Below are 22480 nucleotides of genomic sequence, written 5' to 3' on the forward strand. Positions count from 1 at the left end.
AAGCCTTATCGACTCTTATCCGTCATAAAATTAAAAGGTATACAAAATTCCCTCTCATACAGTGTTTGCAGATAAAGAGGTAAACCAATTTTGTTTTTTGAACCATGACAAATGTGTCTTGTAAACGTTTGTCTTGCAAAGACAAACCTTTTTGAATGGACGTGTGTGGGACTTCCAGGGCTTTCACATTCAGCCTCAAGCGGACACTGGATGACTTAGGTTTATTGCACTTCTGCATCGGCTTCATTTTTCAACAAAAGAGCTGGCAGCTCCATTTGTTCAAAGTGCTGGTTATAGTTACAATATTCTGTATTCATCTAAATGATTTTATGCTGAGAAGAGACAACAACAACAAAAATCTTTTTAAAAAAAAAATTCTATCAAAGTTTTAATCACGCTTTTGTATTGTTGGAATTTCCACATGTTGTGTTGCTTTTAAATGTGTTTGTGATTTTGTGGGGCTGGTAAAATATAACTAAATAAAGATTCCACTTATTTGTCATTTTCTGATGTATCTGCATACATAAAAAACCCCAAATGCTGTTCTCCCAGCCCCAAGTAGTGTGACAAAAGAAAACATGTAACATATAGACACATAAATATACCTAACAATCTACTAATAATAATGCGATTTCCATAGAAAGTAGGTATTTACATTGCTCTATAATCACAATTGAGGCTCATTTTTGAATTGCATTTTCTCCCTTGCTTTCTGTCTGATACTATAACCACCTGTCTCACCTTTTGTCCCTGCCCAGTCAAACTGCTTTGGGTTGCTCTTTTAATTTACTTCCACTTTATCAAGCAAACCCAAGTATGTCTCTGCAAACACAACAAGTGTCCTGGCTGCAAACCGGGCTCCAGTGTTAGAACGGCTAACACAACACTTCCTAATCTCTGATTTGGCCCAGTCTGCCCATCCTGGCTGTCCACTTTCATTACTCAGGACTAGGCCAGCACATCAAAGCTCACTGGTTTTGTAGGTCACAGTTCTCTCTGATGGAGAGGGTCACTGTTGGTATGTATCCCAGAATCCCTGTGTACCTTTGAATTGTTAAAATGCGTTCTTTCACATTTTTGTTTTTTCACATTTAAAAATAACAAAGTAATATCTGAGCACACATTCAATGATGTTGTAGTCGTTTAAAAAGCTCTTCTGGATGTTTCTCTTGTTCTATTTTCCTAATAAGTAGATCACATTATTCAAAAAATGCATGGAGTGAGAGAAAAACACCATGTTGTAACATGCAACCTGTATTAATATACCATTCACAAGTCATTAAAAAAAGACATTCGGAAGCTACAACTGTGTCCAATTAAAGTTGAGTCTACTTTGGATCACTTGCAGGTCATGGTCTGCATCACAAGATCACTATTGTGGGACAAATTTAATCCACCTGTGGCCAGAATTCCTCAGTTAATCCTTGTATTTCCTGAAGGCCCAATACAACAGGGAAAAGATTTACAGGACTTTTAAGATTCATGTTTTCTGAAACAAATCAATCCATTGTGCCATGATTGGTGCTTACTTTGTTCCAGATAAGCTGACTTTTTTTTTTTATTAAACACACATGATAACATGCTCAGGTTACATTTGTGACCTGAATTCAATGTTGTAATAGTTATAATAATCCTGGTTTATTGATGTTTACGCTTGTAAAAACTGAAACTGCCTACGATATTTGACATGCTGCTGCTTGTTTTGAATGTTTACTGTAATTATCTGGTAGAATAAGCTGTTTAAGAGCTAATATGTTTCTAATTTTTATGGACTGAACAAATGGGGGGGAAGAAGGGTTCAAAACAAGCTGAAAGCAGTACTTAGTATTTCTAACCAAGAAGTCATACTTCTTTTCAGCCTTCCTTTGCAATGTAGTTTTTTTTTGTTTTGTCAAATTGTACACAATATTTCCCACGGCCTGACTCACTGCAGTCAGCCAATTGATGGTGAAGTCAGAATTATAACCTCTACAACACAGCAACACATCAATTCCTTACATCTTAAGCTTGGAGTGGGGCATGCTTATTGGCCCCAAAATAATTAAATTATTTTATTCCTTATAGATAGCAATTATTTTTAGAAACTGTTAGTCTTATGAGTAATAATATAAACACATCAACCTTCAGTTGAGATACTAGTACTTTTTACCACACTTGTTTCATAATTGTTTTAAGGTTTATTCATTAGTACATCAGTTATGTCTTAAAGGGCTCAGTCGGGGTTAACGCTGCTGCAATTTGACAATTGTATATTACTGTGACGCTTTGTGGAGAGGAGTTTTTTTCTCAGGCAAGGAGAAGGTTACAGGAATAATAAACTATCATGAAGGGAAATGTTCTGTATAACAAATCTGTCTCCTACTAATCTGTTCTCTTGTGAAAAAATAACATTGACAATGGTTGACAAGTTCCAAGCACTAAAAAGTCCATGTGCAACTTCAAAATAATACTATAGAAATGGTCAATATTTCCATTCTTTATTTTCGACACCTTCATATTCCATTTTTATTTTATTTCATTGTTCAATCGGGTTATCCGTCAATCTGCTGGTCATTCATCCAGCTACCATGAGCCTCTCTCCAATCCAACAGCTTCCCCTTTTCACAAACTGAATGCTGTGTTGTGATTCGTTTCCTTTGATTTCTCCCCTTGAAACATTCATTTTAAAAAAAGGACCCGAGCACACGAGACAGCAGGCAGCAGGAAATTTTAATTGTTGGGACAGATTTAACAAGGAAGTTCCTCGTCATCCAATACGGAACTTAAACAATAGGGTAATAATACACATCACAAAAAATGTTGAGAGAAAATGACGACAGCTGAAAGTTAGCGCAGAATAAGCCTCATTTCAGATCAATTAACCAGATGCTAATTACGCCTATAAACAATGGAATCTTGTTCATATAATGAATCTCTTGTCACAGTGCTTGGATATGGTTATGTAACTTAACATTCCCAATAGCTGATTTGACTACACAGCCAAAGTGAAGACATGACGATGATGCAACTAAGCAGAGTTCAAACAATAGAGAGCTTTTTCCTCAGGACAAACTGTCGAACTCGGGGTCGAATGAACTTAGTGGAATGACAGGTAACTGTACTCATTATGGTGCTACATGTTGCTCGACTTTGGGAGGTTATTATCAAGAAACATCTCGGCCAAGGAAAGAAAATGAACAATCAAAGCAGGAATGTACCCTCATTTTCAGCTTCAATCAATTCAGAAGACATTCATAAAACAGGATCATTGGAGAGAAAAAAAAAATCTAGCTTTAATAAAATGAAAAAAGTCGATATTGAAAATGTTTTTCTTTTCATGTCACTGATTATTAAATCAAAAGCATGTACATATAGTTTTTGAAATGACTGAATAAAGACACAACATCAAACTATTTATAGGTTGGATGTCTTAGTTTTGTCCTGGGAGCAATATTTGTGTTACACTGTTGAAACTCGTCAGTTCAGGCATTTCCACTGGCTTTTTAAATGACGTGAAGTAGAAATAAATGTACAAGGGGCAGGTGCAGCAGTCTGTATTGTCTTTGCGATAAGAGAGAGAAAGAGACAGTAAACATTAGGAATAATAGACAAACATTAAATGACACGTAAGTGCATTTGGTCACTGATGTGAGTCTCTTAAAACAGAGTGTGCTGACTAACTGTAATGGCACATATCACAACATCATTTTAAAAAACAATCACGACATGAAGAAATGACTGTGTACAACAACCCCACCTCCATCTCTGCTTGAACATGATTTTTTGAATGGTCAATTAACACATAATTGCAAACTTTCCATGTGCGTGGGGGCTCGTGTTTTCAATGTTTCAATAGTTAGAGACAATGACCAGAGTTTGACTCCGTGCCGTCTTAAATTAAGCTTACTCTTGGGTTTTCTTAAAAGGACAACAAGTCAGGGCAGGGTGACTTTCGCTGTAAACTCAGTCATTAATGTCGGGTCAGAATCTGGAAAATCTGACTCATGATGAGTGTAGGGGTCAATTCCTTTTTTTTCTCCTTTTTTTTTTTTTTTTTTCAAAGTCAAACGTTTAGGTGCAGGTCATGTTCAAGCCAGATCAATCTTCAGCTCCCCACCTCTACTGAAGTGGTGTAATCATAGGGACAACAGTTTCTGGCCTTAAATGTGACTAAAGTTCACATTAGCCAGGCAGGTAAAGAAAATGATCGAAGCTTTAATAATGACCTCAACATGATGCATTTCACTCTACTGCATGCAGTTCAGTGACATGGTGTCAGAATTTAACAGACATTTGCCAAGCTTAGAAGTAACAGACTTGACCAATGAGCATAATGCAGGGAGGATGTTTGAGTATCCTAAGATATGTAATTCAACAGCTTTAGTTCAATAAACAAAGTGTCCACTGAACTAAACTGATGATAGACATAGAAGAGAACAGATGATTAAACATCAAAATGTAGGACATGGCATTATGTACTTGCTGACAATACAAACACAATGACCGACTATAAAGGAATAAAGCTCTGATCTGACAGGTGGAACAACATGGTGGTGATTGTGAAAGTGTTTCAAAGAAGTTGTCAGTGAGATTGACATGCACATGTTGCAAAGAAAGCGTGCAAAGCTTGCCATGCAGCCAATGATTAGTGCAGTCGACAATGATCATGTATCAGAATTAGTCTGAATAGACATGTTGATAAAAAACAGAGTGCTCTCATCATTGGTAGTGTACAGTACTTTTTCCCCATGGAACAATAGTTCACATAACTCATAAAACACCATTGGGGGCAGGGTGTGTGTTATATGGCTGGTTTAAGAAACTTCTGCAAGCCAGTTACTGAGAAACAGCTGATTGACTTATGACCGAGTGAAAACTTTAAACTGCAAATGGGATTGCGTTTCTTTTTGTTCCGGCTTGAACTGGCTTGCAGACTTTTCCTCCCTTTGCAGAACACGATAAATACCCAATCATTTTTCTGTGTGTGTGTGTGTGTGTGTGTGTGTGTGTGAATAAGTGGGTTGTTTTTTTTGTGTGTGACATCCAGGGACTATATGTGGCACGTTAACACACTGCAGGCAGATCTCTGTGGTAACATAAACATGATAAGAGCATTGTTTTGCTGAAGTATCTGTGAACTATCGCCTTTGGTCTTGTAGTGCCCATGCAACCTCCTTCATCATCTAGAAAGCGCTTGGAGTCGGGATATACACGGTAATAAAGCATGAAAACTTACTTCATTCATACCTAAAACAAACAAAAACAAAGAGAACAAAACAAGATCAGAAATCTCATTTACAGCCTGCAAGCATCCTTAAGGTAAACATTAGTGCCGACACATTATTCTACTTCATTCACATTATAATACAATCACGATGTATATGACACTCGTCGGGGAAAGACTGAATGTGTCTGACATTATTTTCATTCCTGAAAATTTGAGATTGAGTCGATTCTACACGACACAGCCACAACTACTGAGGACTGCTTTCCTTTGGTATGGTTATAAAACAACTGCACAGGAGATACATTAGCATCATGTCCAAATGGAACAGAAGAACATACTTTAAGTCCAAGATTTAAAAAAACAGTAAGATTTAACAATGGTTTACAAAGAGGGAGAGTGAGAGAAAGAGAGAGAGGCAGGTCAAGCAGAGGAATAGAGGTGAAGAGGACGTGGGAGGAGAGGGAAAGGCAAGAGAGGGTCCAAGCTACACCCCAGAGTTTAATCCCAACACCCTCCCCTCAGTAACCCTAATGTCGTACTTTTCCAGGAATGTAGTTACGGTCAATGCTTTCCTCTTGCAGGAACATGTGAAGACAGCGCTCATTCTGGGCCAATGGGTGACCGGCAATTCTACAGAAACATACACACAGATGGGAAATAGAGTTCATGCATGGACACAGTTCCAACGGTGGTCACAGTGTTTTTTTTCTTTTTCTTCAAACCAGGCCTTCTTGTCACACTCGAATGTCTAGATGTAAAGACCTACACGTTGGTCTGGTAAACTAACACGACTGATCGTAGTTTTCTGAATTTGTCCCTTTTTTTTTTTTTTTTATTTAAATGTTTTTTTGTGATTTGATGTTTTTATAAATTGAAGATTCATTTAAACTAAAACCTTTACAGACTGTTCTTGCAGTGATGAATGTCACCCTTTCTTATCTCTACCTGTGTTTGTAGCGACATTATAAGAGCTGCCGCAGGGTTACCAAGTTACCTTTCTAATTAAGTCGGCGTGTGTGTACTGTTATCACTATGAATGAATACATTTATTTATAATACAGAACAGTGTGCTTGGCACTAAAATAGAATATTGTTTACTAACACTAATTGATCAAATATGAGATTATATAATCCCTCATCTGGTTTCCGTCTGATTTATTCTTTATTAAAATAAACACTGTAGATTTCCTTTAGTAGTCGCGTTCAAAACTATTCATTGTAAGATTGAATGTTGAATTGTTGAATGTATCTAAACGATTTTGAAAGTGGCACAGGAACAGCACAATGATGTCAGCGGGCTTTGATTTTTGATTGCAAAGTAAGTCCAGGTTTGGTGGGTCTGATTTAATCTGAGAAATTGATTTTAAACCTCACAAAATCATCTGCGTACAACACTATGTTTTCTACGGTAACCCCGAGAATACAAAATTAAAAGCAGAGTCTGGTCCCTGTCTGAATCAGCGGCGGTTCTCCTACTACTTGCGACATCGCCGCAAGATGTCGCAATATACTACAAAGTACTACGTTTTGAAACTCACAGGACCTTGTTTTCATTTTAAGTGTCTAACATCATCATGGACAAGATTCCTACCTTCTTTCTCCAAATATAGCTCTCCTTCCTACAATCTTCTACCTGCAGCACGTCATCTCTCGCTGCCACATTTCAGAGAATATAAATGTAAATATTTTATGTTGGGTTTAAGCAAATGGGCGTCGCACTCTTTAAAAAAAGGACTATACCTTACAAACTGAAAAGTGAAAAACAAGTTATTTATAGTGGACATATTTTGTGGCATCCATCCATTCACAGCTGGGAGCTCAGGGGAGCTATTCCAAAACATTTTGTCCCTGTAGGTGATTAAGACCTCAATGTTCAACATGTTCAACAGGACACAGGTAAAGACTACCAGAATCATCCTACACATCTACTACAATGACTTTCTTTACTGCACACACCTCTGTTTAGACACTGCATTATGCAGGGATAAAAGAAAGCTTACAGGAAACACAATCATAGCTTTACAAGTTTTAATCATCACATACAATTTCTTTTTGTAGTTTTCAGCTAATCTGTCAGCAAGCCTTTCAAATTCCAAACTTAGAGTACATTTGAATACTTTATAAAATGATACTTTATGCACTTCTAAAACCACAAAGCATGAATTGTCATTTGGGTTTGTTGAAGCGACTGACCTGTTGATGAACTGCTCCAGGCCCGATCGTCGCTCCTCAATGAAAGCCTCCTCAAAAAGGCCCGAATCCCCACGGAAGGGCAACTGTCTCTTCAGGGCTTTGCTCGGTAGAGTTGGTACTACAATCTAAGTGTGAGTGGTAAACAAAGTATTCAAATGATGAAATCTAAAATCAACACTTGCTGAGCTGAATGTTAGAGAACTTTATAAACACTTTTTTTTAGTAGACAGACAGATCCCGAGGGTAATTGATAATTACACTTACACTGTCTCTTTTCTTACCTTACTGTCTCTTTCCAGCTCATTCTTTAACCACTCAAAGTCACTGTATCTTCTTCTCACACAGGAATCCTTCAGTTTGAAAATGGGAAGGTTTGTCTACGCAGAGTGGAAGAAAACATAAACAGTAATTTTATTAAGAAAATAAATAATAAAGCTTGCCTGCATGTTGGAGGTGATAGTGTGGTTTTCAATCTACAGAGTTTCAAAGAAGCAGCGCAATCTGTTCTTACCCCAAAGTGAGACATGCTCATCAGTTATAACAGTTATTGTGGGACATTTCCTGTCCATCAACTTACTGATACAATGTTTCCAATCCATTATCTGCCAAGGAATAATTGATTAAACTAGAATCAGTGGAAATCTTTAAGAATGGTGCGATAAACTGTTGAAGCTGCATGTTAAGGATGAACCACGCTGGTTAGCAATAATTAGACGTTCTTTATTGTCATTTAAATGTGAACTTTGCAGCGCAGATAAAAACGACATTGTTGCATTGGCTCGTTGTAGTGCAGGACAAAAAGCAGCATCAAGTATTTGCATAAGAAATGTAGTATTTACAAAATAAGGTGCAGATATAAACAGATGAGCGAAGTGTGAGATTACTATATGAATATATTGATGTATGATATTGTCTTAATTACCTCAAATCCATTCATCCCATCTCTGTCTAACTGGGTTATACACCTGCATGAATCTCTGAAGGTTGTGACTATGACAAACTATTCAACAAGTGAAAACAGTAAATATTTACTCTCCAAGGAAACGGCAGGAAGCACAGAATTAGGGAGGATCCGTGTCATGACAAGCCTAGTAAGTTTGGTGGCAATTACACAGCATGAACTTCCTGAAATTATAAGTATGACAGTGATTTGTACTTTCTCAGGCTCACCATGTTGACTTTCACCCACACGAATAAATTATAATCTCTTCACATTTCCAAAGCTATTTCTGTGTATGTATATTTTGTAAATCACAACACATGTAACTGAATTAGACTAATATTAACTTCATGCTCTATGCTAATGACTATACACTGCTAGCCACGCTAGCATTATCTTAATGTGCAGTTTAATGTGAACGCAGATTAAACTGTTTCAGGTTTGTTTGTCTTACATTTGACTTGGTCTTACACCTCTAAATAGACAGATGATGTTCAAGTAGCTCAATTTGTTTACAGTCCTGCCTGTAAGCTTAAAGGTGCCAGCTAGGACTCCCTTATGATTTCTGTCGCAATATTTAATCCTGTTTTACAGGATTTTTTACTCCAAGTACTTTACATCACTGCAGCTTCAAGAGTATTTAACTACCACTACGATTATTCTGCACCAGTGACATGGCCGGAAGACGTCGAAACTTTCTTTGGTTGTTCGCAAACCTTGACCAGGTTAGCTCTAAAACAAGGCCGCTGAAAATCCTCGGTGCTTGATTTTTATTACGGCGCCATCTTGAGCTACTCCAGGCCGGTCGCGTCAACGTCACAGCCCCGTCTCTGTGTTCGACTCCGGGCGGATGCTAAACATGCTAACTGCTAGCATCAACATCATAATTACCACTTAGCTTAACGAGTGTTTTTTTCTTGCTATTTGAGATGCCAACACCTACCCGCATGCGAACTTCGTAAGTTGTGTACCGGTTCCGTCCAACTCCAACGATTTGTGGGTCATAAACGTCTATTTCCAGGAAATTGCTCGGGGGGCCGTACGCGTCGTTCAGGTCCTGGGGTTTGGAAAGCAACCGGCGAGTGTCGGCCACCGACGGCTCTGACATTTTGTCGGGTTTTTGTTAAAGGACGAGCAACGGCGAATTAACGTTAAAGCAGCTTAATGCTCAGTTTAGTCTTAGATCTCATCTGAAGACATCAACTGATCCGGTTCAGCTAGGGAAGTAGCTGACTTGTATCTCTGTCTCTTGCGGGGGCCAGCAGCCCTGCGCCCGATCTTTCCTGAATCTAAAGAACGCGTTGACTCAGTTCCGTGTGGGACACTCCGCACTCCCTCTAATGGACAACCACAACATTCAACTTATTGCCACTGTTATTATCTACACATTTAACAACATCGTTTATCTTTGGGGTCAACTTGATCCCATCAAGTTAAACCTGCAGATGTTTTCAGACCTGTCGATTAAATAAACCTGGAACTAAACTGTCACTGTGAATAAACATAATATATAATTTAAATGATCATCTATACACACTGTATTGTGTAAATATTGTAAAAGGTCTTATGTTTACTTCATCATCCTTTTGCACTATTCACCGCTGCAATATTATCTTATTTGGTCTTGTACATAATAGTCTTTAATTACTTATATTTTATACTTATATTTATATTATTTAATGTTTACATTGTACAGAGAGAGCACAGTCTACTGAAGTTAGATTCCTTGTGTGTTAAACATACCAGGCCAATAAACCTGATTCTAATTCTAATAAACAGTGTAACCCAAATTTATATGTCAGGTACTTTTTCGTTGTTTGTTGACTACCTATTTATAAATAACCTTTTAGATAAAACAACCCCCTCCACCATTATACATTCAGAACACGAGAAATATGCAGATCATGATCAAATCTCACTGTTCCACGTAAAATTGAAAAGCATATCTTTTAATATTTTCATGGCTTACATTTTTTTTTTGTTATCTATAACATTTGGAATAAAAAAAAAACTATATTATCAAGAAAAGTCACGTGTATGATGATGTCAATGTGACCCCAAGAAAAAAACAAACCACAATTTCAAAAATGTAAAAGGATTTTAATAAGCTAAAGCCATAAAATTTAAGTTGTTGAAAGCATTTATTCTTGTATCACTTTTTCTTTTATGTAAATATGAAACGGGACAATTTGAACACCACATAAGGGGGCTAAAACAGCCTGGGGTCAAATGGACCCCAAATACACTGATGTATACAATATGTGTACAGGACATTGAAAACATATCATAATGATAACTTTATGTTTACCTCGTTGTTCCCATTAAATTAGGAAAAGTAATCAAATTTGAAGCAAAAAAAATAACCCAACAATAATAGGAGGGTTAAGCTGTGCAGTTTAAAAGTGAATACAAACAATCTATAGTCATTGAGCCTATAAAAAATATGAAAAGTGAAAGAATGAGGTTTACACAACAGCTAGGCCGAATGGCAAAACATACGATACAGACGATAAAGGCTAGCCAAGCCACAATTAAATGTTGGCTATTACATCTATTTTTGTATATACATAACAAAGACACAATGAGGCCTGTCATATATTTGTAAGGTATAAGCTTGGTAACATCAAAGGTATGAAACATGTTATAAAAGAGGACTGGTAGATAATGGATCAGTATTTCATCTGGAGTTGTGACTTTTTGGTGTCATTTTAAAAAGGACACTTTTGGGGTTTATTATAGAAAATTTCCTTATTATTACATGATGGTTTTCACAAATGACCATTTGATCTTAAAAACCTTATAATAGTTGCCAGGTCTTTAAAAATTGACGTTGGCAGGCATTTATTCTTGTTCGGTTATGTTTCAGTAATGATAATTTATTGAGATTTAATAGGTTTCTTATAAGCCATGAAGTACAAGGTAATACATTATGATAAGCTATTGAGGCCTTTCACACTCTATGCCTTATATTTTCTGAATTTGCAACCCCAAAGTTCATAAATACCATTGACACCTGATTTGAAATTGTGATTTTTAACCAGCATGTGAATAACCTTTAATTATATCTAAATCTTCATTAGAAACTATGAACAGTTTTTAAAGACTCTTACTAAAGTAATCTGCTTAATATTGACTTAATAAGTATATCTTTGACAATATAAAACATTTTTTCATCCTACTGTGCAAAAATGACTGTGTATTTGCCTCATATCTTGTCACAGGCACTAATACATCATTGTGCATGCAATGGTTACATTGACATTTTATTAACCACATTTTGACCTGAAACACAATTGTTTATTCACTTTGGGTCTGGAGCTAGCAACTTTCTAGTTATAGGTTGAAAGTAACTTTTAAAAAAGTCAAACATTTTCCAGAAACTAGTGAAGATCTCATTCTGTATGATCTTTAAAAAATGGGCCTGAAATACAGGAATCTAAATACGGCTTATTTTCAGATTGAAAACATTATTTATATTCCTTAAATCATGGATTCTGATTTTGGTTGGGGCTTAGAGAAAGTTTATGTACAAGCCAAAATATATGTCTCTTGGCCCTAACCCTACCAAAAAGTCTTTTGAAATATTTGCAGTCCTAAAGCAGATGTGTCAGAATAATTATATCTGGATTGTAAAGTTTGAGACTCAATCCTGAAGTAAATGCTTTGATGCCTCTTCATCAGAGATCTGCTCAGCCTCCTTGGATGAGACTAGAACTCTGGAGCTGGAAGGGGAGCAGGATCAAGCTCATCTGCAGAGATGAGGACTGAGCAGTCGTATTGGTCGGTGGTGACAGAGGAGGTGGAGCTGACAGAGCTCTCGCTGTCAGACTGGGAGACGTGGGTGTACTCCCGGACGGTACAGGCACGCTCATTGTAGTTTGGCTTAAAACTGTCTTTCAGGCCTTTAGAGTGTTCAAACCAATCCTTGAAAAAGAAAATAAGGATTCAATGTATGCTGTCACATCTTGACAAAACTTTGAAGCTAATTATATACACCAAATGTGACCCGACCCATACTCTGAGAAGTCTTAGAAGTGAAGATATTATTCTAACAGGGCCATACAATAGAATAAGTTACACATCATATTCACAAGCTTTGTGTTTAGTCTACAGTGTTAAGGTATCATTGTCTGTGTTGGTCGATCAGATGCTGAAATATTTAAACAGCTGTTGAATTGATGACCATGACTCTTTGTACTCACATTGAATCCTTCCAAGTTTAAAACCTTTCCATAAAATAACTTGACACTTTTCACTTTTAAGTATCAAAATCAAGTCCAGTTTACATTTACAGTTCAAAAACATTGTTCAAACGTTATCTTTATGTTATGTTTTGTGCTTATTAATAACTGATGTTGAATTGTAAACTAAGCCAGTGGAAATGACAAACCACATACCTGATCAGCTTCTTATATAAGTGTTTATATTTTCAGCTTGTTAACATGCTAATGTCATTATTTAGCACACTGAAGCACAGTCTCAAATATAGTATCTGCCTGCACCGGTGTATAGTGCTTTCTAGGTAATCTACTCTTTCGTTTTGAATTCTTTAAGATGAGGTTTGATCACACATCAGCTCAGGAAGAACTGCACAAAGCTTTTGATAACACCAACCTCAATGTCGCGAGGAATCAGGGATGGCTTGGGAACGAGGGGGATGAGGATGATTCTGAGCCTGGAAAGAGGATAGAGTCATTTTCATATCTTTCTCCATTTTGTGTTTTATCCTTTTAATTTAATAAGATAGAAAGGACTAACGGCCATACCAACTGAATGCATGAAAAACTGAGAAGGTCAGAGAACAATAACGCCATAACTTTCACCATCTACACATATACACATGACCTACGTCTTAGTGAACCCACCTTTCATGATGCAGCAACATCATGACCAATAAGATGATGGTGATGGAGCCCACCACAATAAGCACTGGAGTCCACACTTTCACTGAATTGATCTGGTCCTTGTCTGTGAGGGGGGGAGGGGGTTATGATTATTTTGTCAAATCTACACCTTTACTATATGTGCATGCAGAGGAGCAGGTCTGTGCGCTTTCACATGTTATGTTAAATCCATTGTGTTTTAGTTTAAGTAAGATAAGATGGCCAGTCGGTCTACAGGTCAAAACAAACGGTTTCAAAGATAAAGGTTTCTTTTGTCAAACAAACATAAAGTCCTCAGGGAACTTCAATATTTTTTTAGAGGGTAAGAACTATTGACCCTTAAATTACAATCAAGCTTGAAAACTCATTCATCTATTTGGTTTGTTTTAAAGATTAAAAAAAGGGCATTTTGTCAAATGTTTGTCAAAACCCATCTTCATTATGTCAGTTCAATCTTCTTTAAGTTATTATACATTATAAAGCCTTTTTACAGCATATCTGTTGCATGTTTACCTGTGCTGTTGTTAAACCCCCAGACCACAGGCTCACTCCAGTTACTCCAGGACTCAGACTGTGCACAGTTGTCTCCAATTCTGCTTCGGACTTGCACCTCATACCGGCAATTATTGCAGGGCAAGTTGATGCAGTAATTCTGCTTCCCAATGTTGACTGTAGTTGTCTGTGGACAATAATGAAGAGTTTATGAAGGAGAAGGGTCAGCAAAGGCCAACGGACAATCAAACATGTCATGAAAAGAAGGAGAACTTATTGAAGAGTCAGTTGTACATACATCCCACTCCTTGTTATTGATCCTATAGCGAACTTCGCTTTCCATGCAACCTGTATTTGTCTGGTTCCAGTAGAGCCACAGATTCAAATCTGACTCAATTTGGACAGTCAGGTTGGTGGGTGGATATACAATGACTGCAGATGACAGATGACATTTATTAGAGAAAGAGACCGTGATGACAAGGTGTCAATGTGTTTTTAATTTTCAACGTGTCAATGTCAAAATGTAATTCAATTTTTTTATTTCAAAGTGAGATCAAAGTTTTCAAGATTTTCAAAACTTTTTGGGCACTGAAACACAATTTCTCATGAAAAATAAAACCTGTAATAACATTTTCTTGTGTAGTGTTTCTATTGTGTGTTTTAAATCCAAATTTCATTTTCAAAGTCATTGAATACATATGCCTTCATAGCTTTAGTTTTGTAAATATTGTCTGACATTTTTGTGTTGCACTTGAGTAAAAGAAGACATACCTTTGTTTCGAAGCTCATGCTCCTGAGAGCGCCTGTTGTTGCCATCCTTGAGTCTGGTATGAAATGTTAAGAACCTGCTTGTCATTAGGCTAGTGTGCGGTAGATTGCATCCAATATTTATGCCTTCTTCTGACAAATAACTTGTGCAAATAGCTTGTTTCTCATTGTGAAACCTGCAAAAGAAATCAACATAAAGTGAAATATGCATACATAACATGGTGAGATTTGATAGAGAATCACTCCATCATGAGGTCAGGATAAGTTAGAAATGTTAAAAAAAGTTCACATAAAATGCTACACCATAGGACAAGATTAAATACATATTTCACATATTTCCTTCTATAAGAAGTGTAACTTTCACTGATTCGGTCAAGGTTTGAAGGTGACACAAAAGGTAATGCTTTTAATTTCAGCTTGAGGAACAACAAACACTTCTGTTATGATCTCTGATGTCTTAAATCAGAATCCTGAGACAGAAACTTTAAAAATGTTGATTTAGTTTGAGCCACAATGCCAGAAGATAAAAATTTGATTAAAATAAAGCTTATGTAAGTATCTTTAAGTTTTAGTGTTTATCCTGGCGGCTGTCGCCTATAGAAAAGCAAGATGACTGATTTCTTTACTGAATTTGTTCCCTACAAATGTGGGTTGTATCTTGTTTTAAAAACAAACCATTTAATCCAGCCGTCTGTTGGCAACCAAACATATCTCTCTTTTTAAAATGAATGCATGTGGCTGTTGTTCAACCCTTCCTCCCAGGCCTTAAAAACGTATCAGTCTTCTCCTGATGGCCTCTATTGAATTTGTAAGTTATCAAGAGGCATCAGTAGAAATGTCAGTCCTTTTTACAACTAACTCAAAACTCTTTAAATAGCATTGACAGCCATCTAATACAAGTAAATTAAAATCTTCTTTTGTTTAGTTATTATAACGGAGCACCACATTTACATATTGGATGATTAATGATTGAGCGATGACATTGGAATTCAAACCCACGGTCACTTGTGACGAGGACTAGCCCCTGTACATGGGGGGGCGCTTCATAACCGCTGGACTAACGTTGATTAAAGCTTGTACAAGGTTGTACAAGGTTCCTTAACACACTGTAGGTCAAACTATGCTGTGCTATTTACCTACGTTGATTATTTTTAATTTTTTGTAATTTTTAAGTAATTGTAAAAGTGAATTATCAGGAATTTTATCTTTAACAAGAGTTGAAAATTTCCCCCCCAGTTTGATTTTTTTGTCTAGGTTTAGTTTGGCATGCTGTCACAAATACGAACCAGCCATAGAATGTGTAATTGCTCTGTGGAGTCCCGAGCTTGTTCCAGAAACACTGAACATATTTGAGATGCATCACCACACAGTCCACATCTGTCAGAGACACCAGAGAGAGGAGAAAGACAGAGGAAAACACAACAAGAATCATGAGGATTGAACATTTATATTGAACTTCACAACTGGCAGTACTGATAGCAGTCTGCTTCCCCATAAAAACAGCAAAGCGCAGAATAAAAATCAGGAAACAGAAGTTGATGAAAGAGGATTCAGATCGAAAGTATGGTCTTTACGAGAAACAGTTTCGTCAAATGTTAAAACTCATGTGATAATTGATAGTATAAGACTTTCTTTTGAAGACAGTTTGGCTGTTTCCACCTCAATAATTGTGTTATTTTGAGTTTAGGAGAGTTGTGAAGATTACAGTAATATCCCCTCAAACGTGGAAAGATTTAGATAAAATATTCAGACTTTGATGTAAAAAATTATAAAAGCCCTTAAAAATATATATACCTACTCCTACCATAATCAGAAAGATTTAAAGAATAGTCAGGCTGTATTCTTACCGGGCAGTTGTTTGGTAAACACATGTTCTGTCAGACAGAGAAGCAGAAGCAGTTGAATTGACATCGTGGAACATTCTAAAGAAACAGGATGCGCAATGTCTACTTCTATAGCTGACTTCCGCTTGTCACCTCACTGCTGTTGGTTTCCTGTCAGGAAGCAACATATGAGGCCACATAAAGATCACAATCATTAAAAATGATGTTGAATGGCTAAAATGGAATACCAAACGTAGACAGTTTAACATCTATCAGAAACATCGGAATGTCTTCATAACATTGTGGCACTATTGTTACAAGAAACTAAAGCTCTAAAATGTGGGCTTTTCATGATATAGCAGATATTTTTTCACTCATTCATTAAAACTTTATTTAACCGTCAAAAATCATTTTATTTCATTTCTCCGCATTTTCGATGATGTCAGGATAGCTTACAGATAAACACATAATACCAACAAAAAAATAAAGTGAAATTAAAGTATTGATCTTGAGAATGTGTTGTAAATATTTAAAATTTTTCAGAGCACAAAAGTGAAAGGAGATTTGTTAGACAGGTTCTGTGTGTGCTGTTTAACAGAATCCGCCTTGTCTTTGTGGGTTTCCTGTCAGAGGAAACTATTTCTGAGGGGATCTACATCTCGATACATTAGTACAAAACCAAAAAAATTGTAAACAAGTCTAAATTAAGACTTACTGACTACCTGTATTTTCATGTACCGGAAAACCTTCTTCACTAAATTTAGTGTATTGGAAATGTTTTTCCATCAGGTACCATAAAAAAATCCAATGACCCTTTGACAACTGTCAGAAATTAAAGTTTAACTTTTTGCTTTACCTCGAACACTTTATCAATCAGCACATCTTATTTCCAGTTAACCTTACCCGGGGTTTTTTTTTTTTGTGTGTGTGTTTGGCTAACTGACTCTCTGTGCGTCACAGTCCTCTAAATCTTTCACCTACACATACATTTGACAATCACCATTAATAAAGAGATTTTATACCGAAAACTTTATTTTGTTGGTTAAATGAAGGTAACAATATCAAACCATAGCATGATAAATTAAACCACTTAAAAAAAAAATAAAAAAATGTTGATATGTTCGAAAAACAATACACTTCAATCAGGAGAGTCCTGTGATATTTAAAAAAATATTGACAATGAATAATATGAAAATGTGACTTGACAGAAAGTCTTTGGACTCCATTGGGTGGTTAATGTGTTGAAGAATGAAGTTCTGAACATCATTAGAATAAATCCACCCATGAAGTCCAGACCCTGGTGGTGAAGCTGATGATTTGATGAGACCGAGTGGGATGAAGAATTGATGGATGATGATTCTGCTGATGAAGATGGCGGTGATGGGGAGGTGGAGGGGCGCATGAAATATAAGCATGAAGGAACTACAGGGCAGAGAAAGAATCAAATTTAAAAGGGGAACAGATCAATGATAGGCTGAAAAAAGGGAAGAACACAGAGCCATTGGCAAGATGAGTACCGCTGACCAGACAGCTAATAACCCAATCACAGTCTAAAATTGACAGCTTGAGAAGGACAGTGAGTGAGTGCTCATGCAAAAAAGAAATGGGGAATGAGAAAGACCTGATCGTGAATCACTTCACTCTTCCTGACTGTCTTTGTGCTAGAGCTTCATTATACAGATTGAAATGCCCCATATATCAGAATCAGCCTTATTGGCCACGTATGCTCACACAACTAAAAATGAAACAACACACAAATGAACTAAGACTAATACAGAACAACATAAGACAACAGAGTGTGGTAAGTAGTGCAAAATGTGCTGAAATGAACATGGTAATATATTTTGTCAGGAAGTAACATTACATAAATTTAGATGAGAAGAAAGTTTTTGCTGTACACTCAGATCTGTTGACACAACTATCATGTAGGCTGATGTTAACATGTGAGTCAAATGTGATTGTAGGTTGAGTCTATTGTAATTTATTTCAGAAAAAATCCCATTTAAAAATCAATCCCTCGTTTACTTTGTTTCTGTTTTCCTCATGGATTCTCTTTTATATAAGTTTTATTTGAGTCCTTCTTATAAGCTTTAGTATTGTATAATTTGGGAACCTATACTTGGCCAAAAAGAACAGAATTCGGAGTCTGGTCAAAATGGCTTTATTCTCAAGGAATTGTCAGGCAAGACCCTGGCTGCCTCTTAGGAGGGCTTATGCAGTCATTGGGTACGTCTCACTTTCGTTATTTGCAGTCTTCTCGGTCCTCGGTCCTCGGCCGAACCGGAAGTAGTTCCAAAGCCGCCATGTTGAGGATCGTCCCAAAGCTCTAATAGCGAACGGAGGAGAGAGGAGAGAGGATCGAGGAGCGAGGAGGCTGATCCGAGGAGCGATGACCGAGGAGACACGAGAGCTGACTTCACGGAAGTCTTTTCACTGACAGACACGCCCCCTTCTCGTATATCACTCACTGATTGGACGCTGCAGCGGATCAGACTTCAGTGAAACTTGTCAACATGAGCAGAGTTTAATACCGGAAAAAAGACGGACATTAAAAAGACGCTAAACGGAGCGTCGGACATTTAAACAGAGGATGAACATCAGTGAGTTTGTAAAGAGTCGCTCTGTGATGAGCTGGGATTAAAAAGAGTCTGACGAAGAGGAGTCCGTTTTATATTCTCACTTATTTATCTTCTGAACGTTTCATCATTTAGATTCTAGCCAATCATTTTCAGTATCCTGACACATAAATATCCGTTTATAAAATACAGAATTGGTTGTCTAAATACAGGCTAGGTTAAGTCAAAACTGTTTAATAATAATCAATAATTATAGACAATTCAAAATGAAATCTTTAAGTCAGTAGAAACTGTCCTAAAATCTAAAGGGTTAAGCAGTGCAGTTAAAAAGTGAATACAAGATATGTTTATACACAAATACATGTAGTCTATATTTATGGAGCCTCTAAAAGAATAAGGAAAAATACAGGAAGGAGGTTTACACAGCAGCTAGTTTGACTGGAAAAAGAGATGATTGGCTTATTATACAGACATTTTATTAATCACATTTTGACCATGAACACAATTTTATATTCACATTGGGCCTGGAGCAAGCCATTTTCAAGTTATAGGTTGAACTTTTCCTGAAAATAGTGAAAGTTTCATTGTGTGCGATAATAAAAAAAAACCCATTATTTATATTCCTTAAAACAGATATCTTGTTTCTCCTCATGGATTCTGGGAGGGGCTTCCGTAAATTTTATGTGCAACCTCAAATTTATTTTTGAATTGCCCCCTGGAGACAAATAATGTTTTTTGAATTGAAATATGTCTCATGGCCCTAACCCTTCACGGTCTTTTGAAATCTTTGCAGTCATGAAGCAAATGTGTCAGAATAATTACATCTTGATTGTAAAGTTTAATAAATTCTAAGATGCCCCCTTATCAGAGATCTGCTCAGCCTCCTTGGATGAGACTAGAACTCTGGAGCTGGAAGGGGAGCAGGATCAGGCTCATCTGCAGAGATGAGGACTGAGCAGTCGTATTTGTCGGTGGTGACAGAGGAGGTGGAGCTGACAGAGCTCTCACTGTCAGATTGGGAGACGAGGGTGTACTCAAACCAATCCTTCGGAAGAAGAAAATAAGGATTCAATGCATGCCGTCAAAGAGTGACATAACTTTGAAGCTTATTATATACACCAAATGTGACCCGAACCCTACACTGAGAAGTGAAGATATTATTCTAACAGGGCCATACAATAGAATAAAATATACATCATATCCACAAGCTTTGTGTTTAGTCTACAGTGTTAAGGTATCATTGTCTGTGTTGGTCGATCAGATGCTGAAATATTTAAACAGCTGTTGAATTGATGACCATGACTCTTTGTACTCACATTGAATCCTTTCAAGTTTAAAATCTTTCCATTAAATAACTTGACACTTTTCACTTTTAAGCATCAAAATCAAGTCCAGTTTACATTTACAGTTCAAAAACATTGTTCAGACATTATCTTTGTTTTGTGCTTATTAATAACTGATGTTGAATTGTAAACTAAGCCTGTGAAAATGACAAACCATACCTAATTAACTCATAATGACCTGTAGACCTACTGGCCATCTTATTACAATTACAAACAAGCTTGCAAACTCATTCATCTATTTGGTTTGTTTTAAGGATTAAAAAAGAGTATTTTGTCAAAACCAAATGTTTATCAAAACATTTAATTTGAGCAAAAACATGTCAACATCTTTGCTCTCTGCCTGAGACTTAGTGATGTTGTTGTTTGCTTGTAGAATTCGGTGACAGCTTCATTATGTCAGTTCAGGCTTCTTTAAGTTATTATACATTATAAAACCTTTTTACAGCATATGTGTTGCATGTTTACCTGTGCTGTTGTTAAACCCCCAGACCACAGGCTCACTCCAGTTACTCCAGGACTCAGACTGTGCACAGCTGTCTCCAATTCTGCTTCGGACTTGCACCTCATACCGGCAATTATTGCAGGGCAAGTTGATGCAGTAATTCTGCTTCCCAATGTTGACTGTAGTTGTCTGTGGACAATAATGAAGAGTTTATGAAGGAGAAGGGTCAGCAAAGGCCAACGGACAATCAAACATGTCATGAAAAGAAGGAGAACTCATTGAAGAGTCAGTTGTACATACATCCCACTCCTTGTTATTGATCCTATAGCGAACTTCGCTTTCCATGCAGCCTGTCTTTGTCTGGTTCCAGTAGAGCCACAGATTCAAATCTGACTCAATTTGGACAGTCAGGTTGGTGGGCGGATATAAAATGACTGCAGATGACAGATGACTTTTATTAGAGACAGACCATGATGACAAGGTGCCAATGTGTTTTTAATTTTCAACGTGTCAATGTCAAAATGTAATTCAATTTTTTTATTTCAAAGAGAGATCAAAGTTTTCAAGATTTTCAAAACATTTTTGGCACTGAAACACAATTTCTCATGAAAAATAAAACCTGTAATAACATTTTCTTGTGTAGTGTTTCTATTGTGTGTTTTAAATCCAAATTTCATTTTCAAAGTCATTGAATATATATGCCTTCACAGCTTTAGTTTTGTAAATATTGTCTGACATTTTTGTGTTGCACTTGAGTAAAAGAAGACATACCTTTATTTCGAAGCTCATGCTCCTGAGAGCGCCTGTTGTTGCCATCCTTGAGTCTGGTATGAAATGTTAAGAACCTGCTTGTCATTAGGCTAGTGTGCGGTAGATTGCATCCAATATTTATGCCTTCTTCTGACAAATAACTTGTGCAAATAGCTTGTTTCTCATTGTGAAACCTGCAAAAGAAATCAACATAAAGTGAAATATGCATACATAACATGGTGAGATTTGATAGAGAATCACTCCATCATGAGGTCAGGATAAGTTAGAAATGTTAAAAAAATGCTACACCATAGGACAAGATTAAATTCACATATTTCCTTCTAAAAGAAGTGTAACTTTCACTGATTCGGTCAAGGTTTGAAGGTGACACAAAAGGTAATGCTTTTAATTTCAACTTGAGGAACAACAAACACTTCTGTTATGACCAGTAGATCTCTGATGTCTTAAAGCTTATTTAGCACAAGGTCTACGGGGTTCGGTTTAGTTTGGCATGCTGTCACAAATACGAACCAGCCATAGAATGTGTAATTGCTCTGTGGAGTCCCGAGCTTGTAAAACACAACAAGAATCATGAGGATTGAACATTTGAACTTCACAACTGGCAGTACTGATAGCGGTCTGTTCCCCCATAAAAACAGCAAAGCGCAGAATAAAAATCAGGAAATAGAAGAAGAAGAAGAGAGTTGTGAAGATTACAGTAAAATCCCCTCAAACGTGGAAAGATTTAGATAAAATATTCAGACTTTGATGTACAAAAATTAGAAAAGCCCTTAAAATATAAATATACCTACTCGTACCATAAGATTTAAAGAATAGTCAGGCTGTATTCTTACCGGGCAGTTGTTTGGTAAATACATGTGCTGTCAGACAGAGAAGCAGAAGCAGTTGAGTTGACATTGTGGCACTTTCTACAGAAACAGACTGAGCCATTTGCTTTTATAGCTGAGCATTGACGAGTCATGTTTTCATTTCCCTCTTAGCTCCTTGTCACCTCACTGCTGTTAGTTTATACAGATAAACACATAATTCCAACAAACAAAAAA

General features: G+C 36.8%; 3 protein-coding genes across 5 annotated transcripts; all 3 read right to left on the reverse strand.

The window, feature by feature from the left end:
- Positions 1-2690: 2690 nt before the first annotated feature.
- On the reverse strand, positions 2691-9743 carry snx12 (sorting nexin 12). 2 transcript variants are annotated; one of them, XM_079356382.1, is made up of 5 exons: positions 9283-9743; positions 7681-7776; positions 7400-7524; positions 5746-5836; positions 2691-5226 (listed from the first exon to the last, which is right to left on the reverse strand). In XM_079356382.1, the coding sequence occupies exons 1-5, from the start codon at positions 9445-9447 to the stop codon at positions 5221-5223; spliced, it is 483 nt and encodes a 160-aa protein (XP_079212508.1). In that variant the 5' UTR covers positions 9448-9743; the 3' UTR covers positions 2691-5220. The 2 variants fall into 2 exon arrangements, with proteins under 2 accessions (XP_079212508.1, XP_079212509.1); XM_079356383.1 differs by lacking the exon at positions 2691-5226 and having other exon boundaries at positions 5247-5836; positions 9283-9461.
- Positions 9744-10418: 675 nt separating this feature from the next.
- Positions 10419-22334, reverse strand: LOC306832191 (cytokine receptor common subunit gamma-like; the record flags this gene model as incomplete). Of its 2 annotated transcripts, none has more annotated exons than XM_079356652.1 (8): positions 10419-12263; positions 12954-13014; positions 13205-13307; positions 13736-13901; positions 14013-14146; positions 14486-14658; positions 15769-15859; positions 22271-22334. In XM_079356652.1, the coding sequence occupies 8 exons, from the start codon at positions 22332-22334 to the stop codon at positions 12048-12050; spliced, it is 1008 nt and encodes a 335-aa protein (XP_079212778.1). In that variant the 3' UTR covers positions 10419-12047. The 2 variants fall into 2 exon arrangements, with proteins under 2 accessions (XP_079212778.1, XP_079212777.1); XM_079356651.1 differs by lacking the exon at positions 22271-22334 and adding an exon at positions 16330-16401.
- Positions 19788-21984, reverse strand: LOC306832192 (cytokine receptor common subunit gamma-like). The gene is made up of 5 exons (XM_079356653.1): positions 21948-21984; positions 21438-21610; positions 20967-21100; positions 20690-20855; positions 19788-19926 (listed from the first exon to the last, which is right to left on the reverse strand). The coding sequence occupies exons 2-5, from the start codon at positions 21520-21522 to the stop codon at positions 19916-19918; spliced, it is 396 nt and encodes a 131-aa protein (XP_079212779.1). The 5' UTR covers positions 21523-21610; positions 21948-21984; the 3' UTR covers positions 19788-19915.
- Positions 22335-22480: the final 146 nt, after the last annotated feature.

This window comes from Symphodus melops, assembly GCF_947650265.1.
Source record: "Symphodus melops genome assembly, chromosome: 11".
NCBI classification, from domain to species: domain Eukaryota; kingdom Metazoa; phylum Chordata; class Actinopteri; order Labriformes; family Labridae; genus Symphodus; species Symphodus melops.

Coding starts and splice junctions, on each gene's coding strand:
- snx12 (XM_079356383.1), bottom strand. CDS start 9,447: ATGTCAGAGCCGTCGGTGGCCGACACTCGCCGGTTGCTTTCCAAACCC. Junction 7,777..9,282: donor CTTACGAAGTTCGCATGCGG/GTAGGTGTTGGC, acceptor CACTCTGCGTAG/ACAAACCTTCCCATTTTCAA. Junction 5,837..7,399: donor CTGGAGCAGTTCATCAACAG/GTCAGTCGCTTC, acceptor ATGTTTCTGTAG/AATTGCCGGTCACCCATTGG.
- LOC306832192 (XM_079356653.1), bottom strand. CDS start 21,522: ATGACAAGCAGGTTCTTAACATTTCATACCAGACTCAAGGATGGCAAC. Junction 21,101..21,437: donor GCATGAGCTTCGAAATAAAG/GTATGTCTTCTT, acceptor TGTCATCTGCAG/TCATTTTATATCCGCCCACC. Junction 20,856..20,966: donor TCAATAACAAGGAGTGGGAT/GTATGTACAACT, acceptor TATTGTCCACAG/ACAACTACAGTCAACATTGG.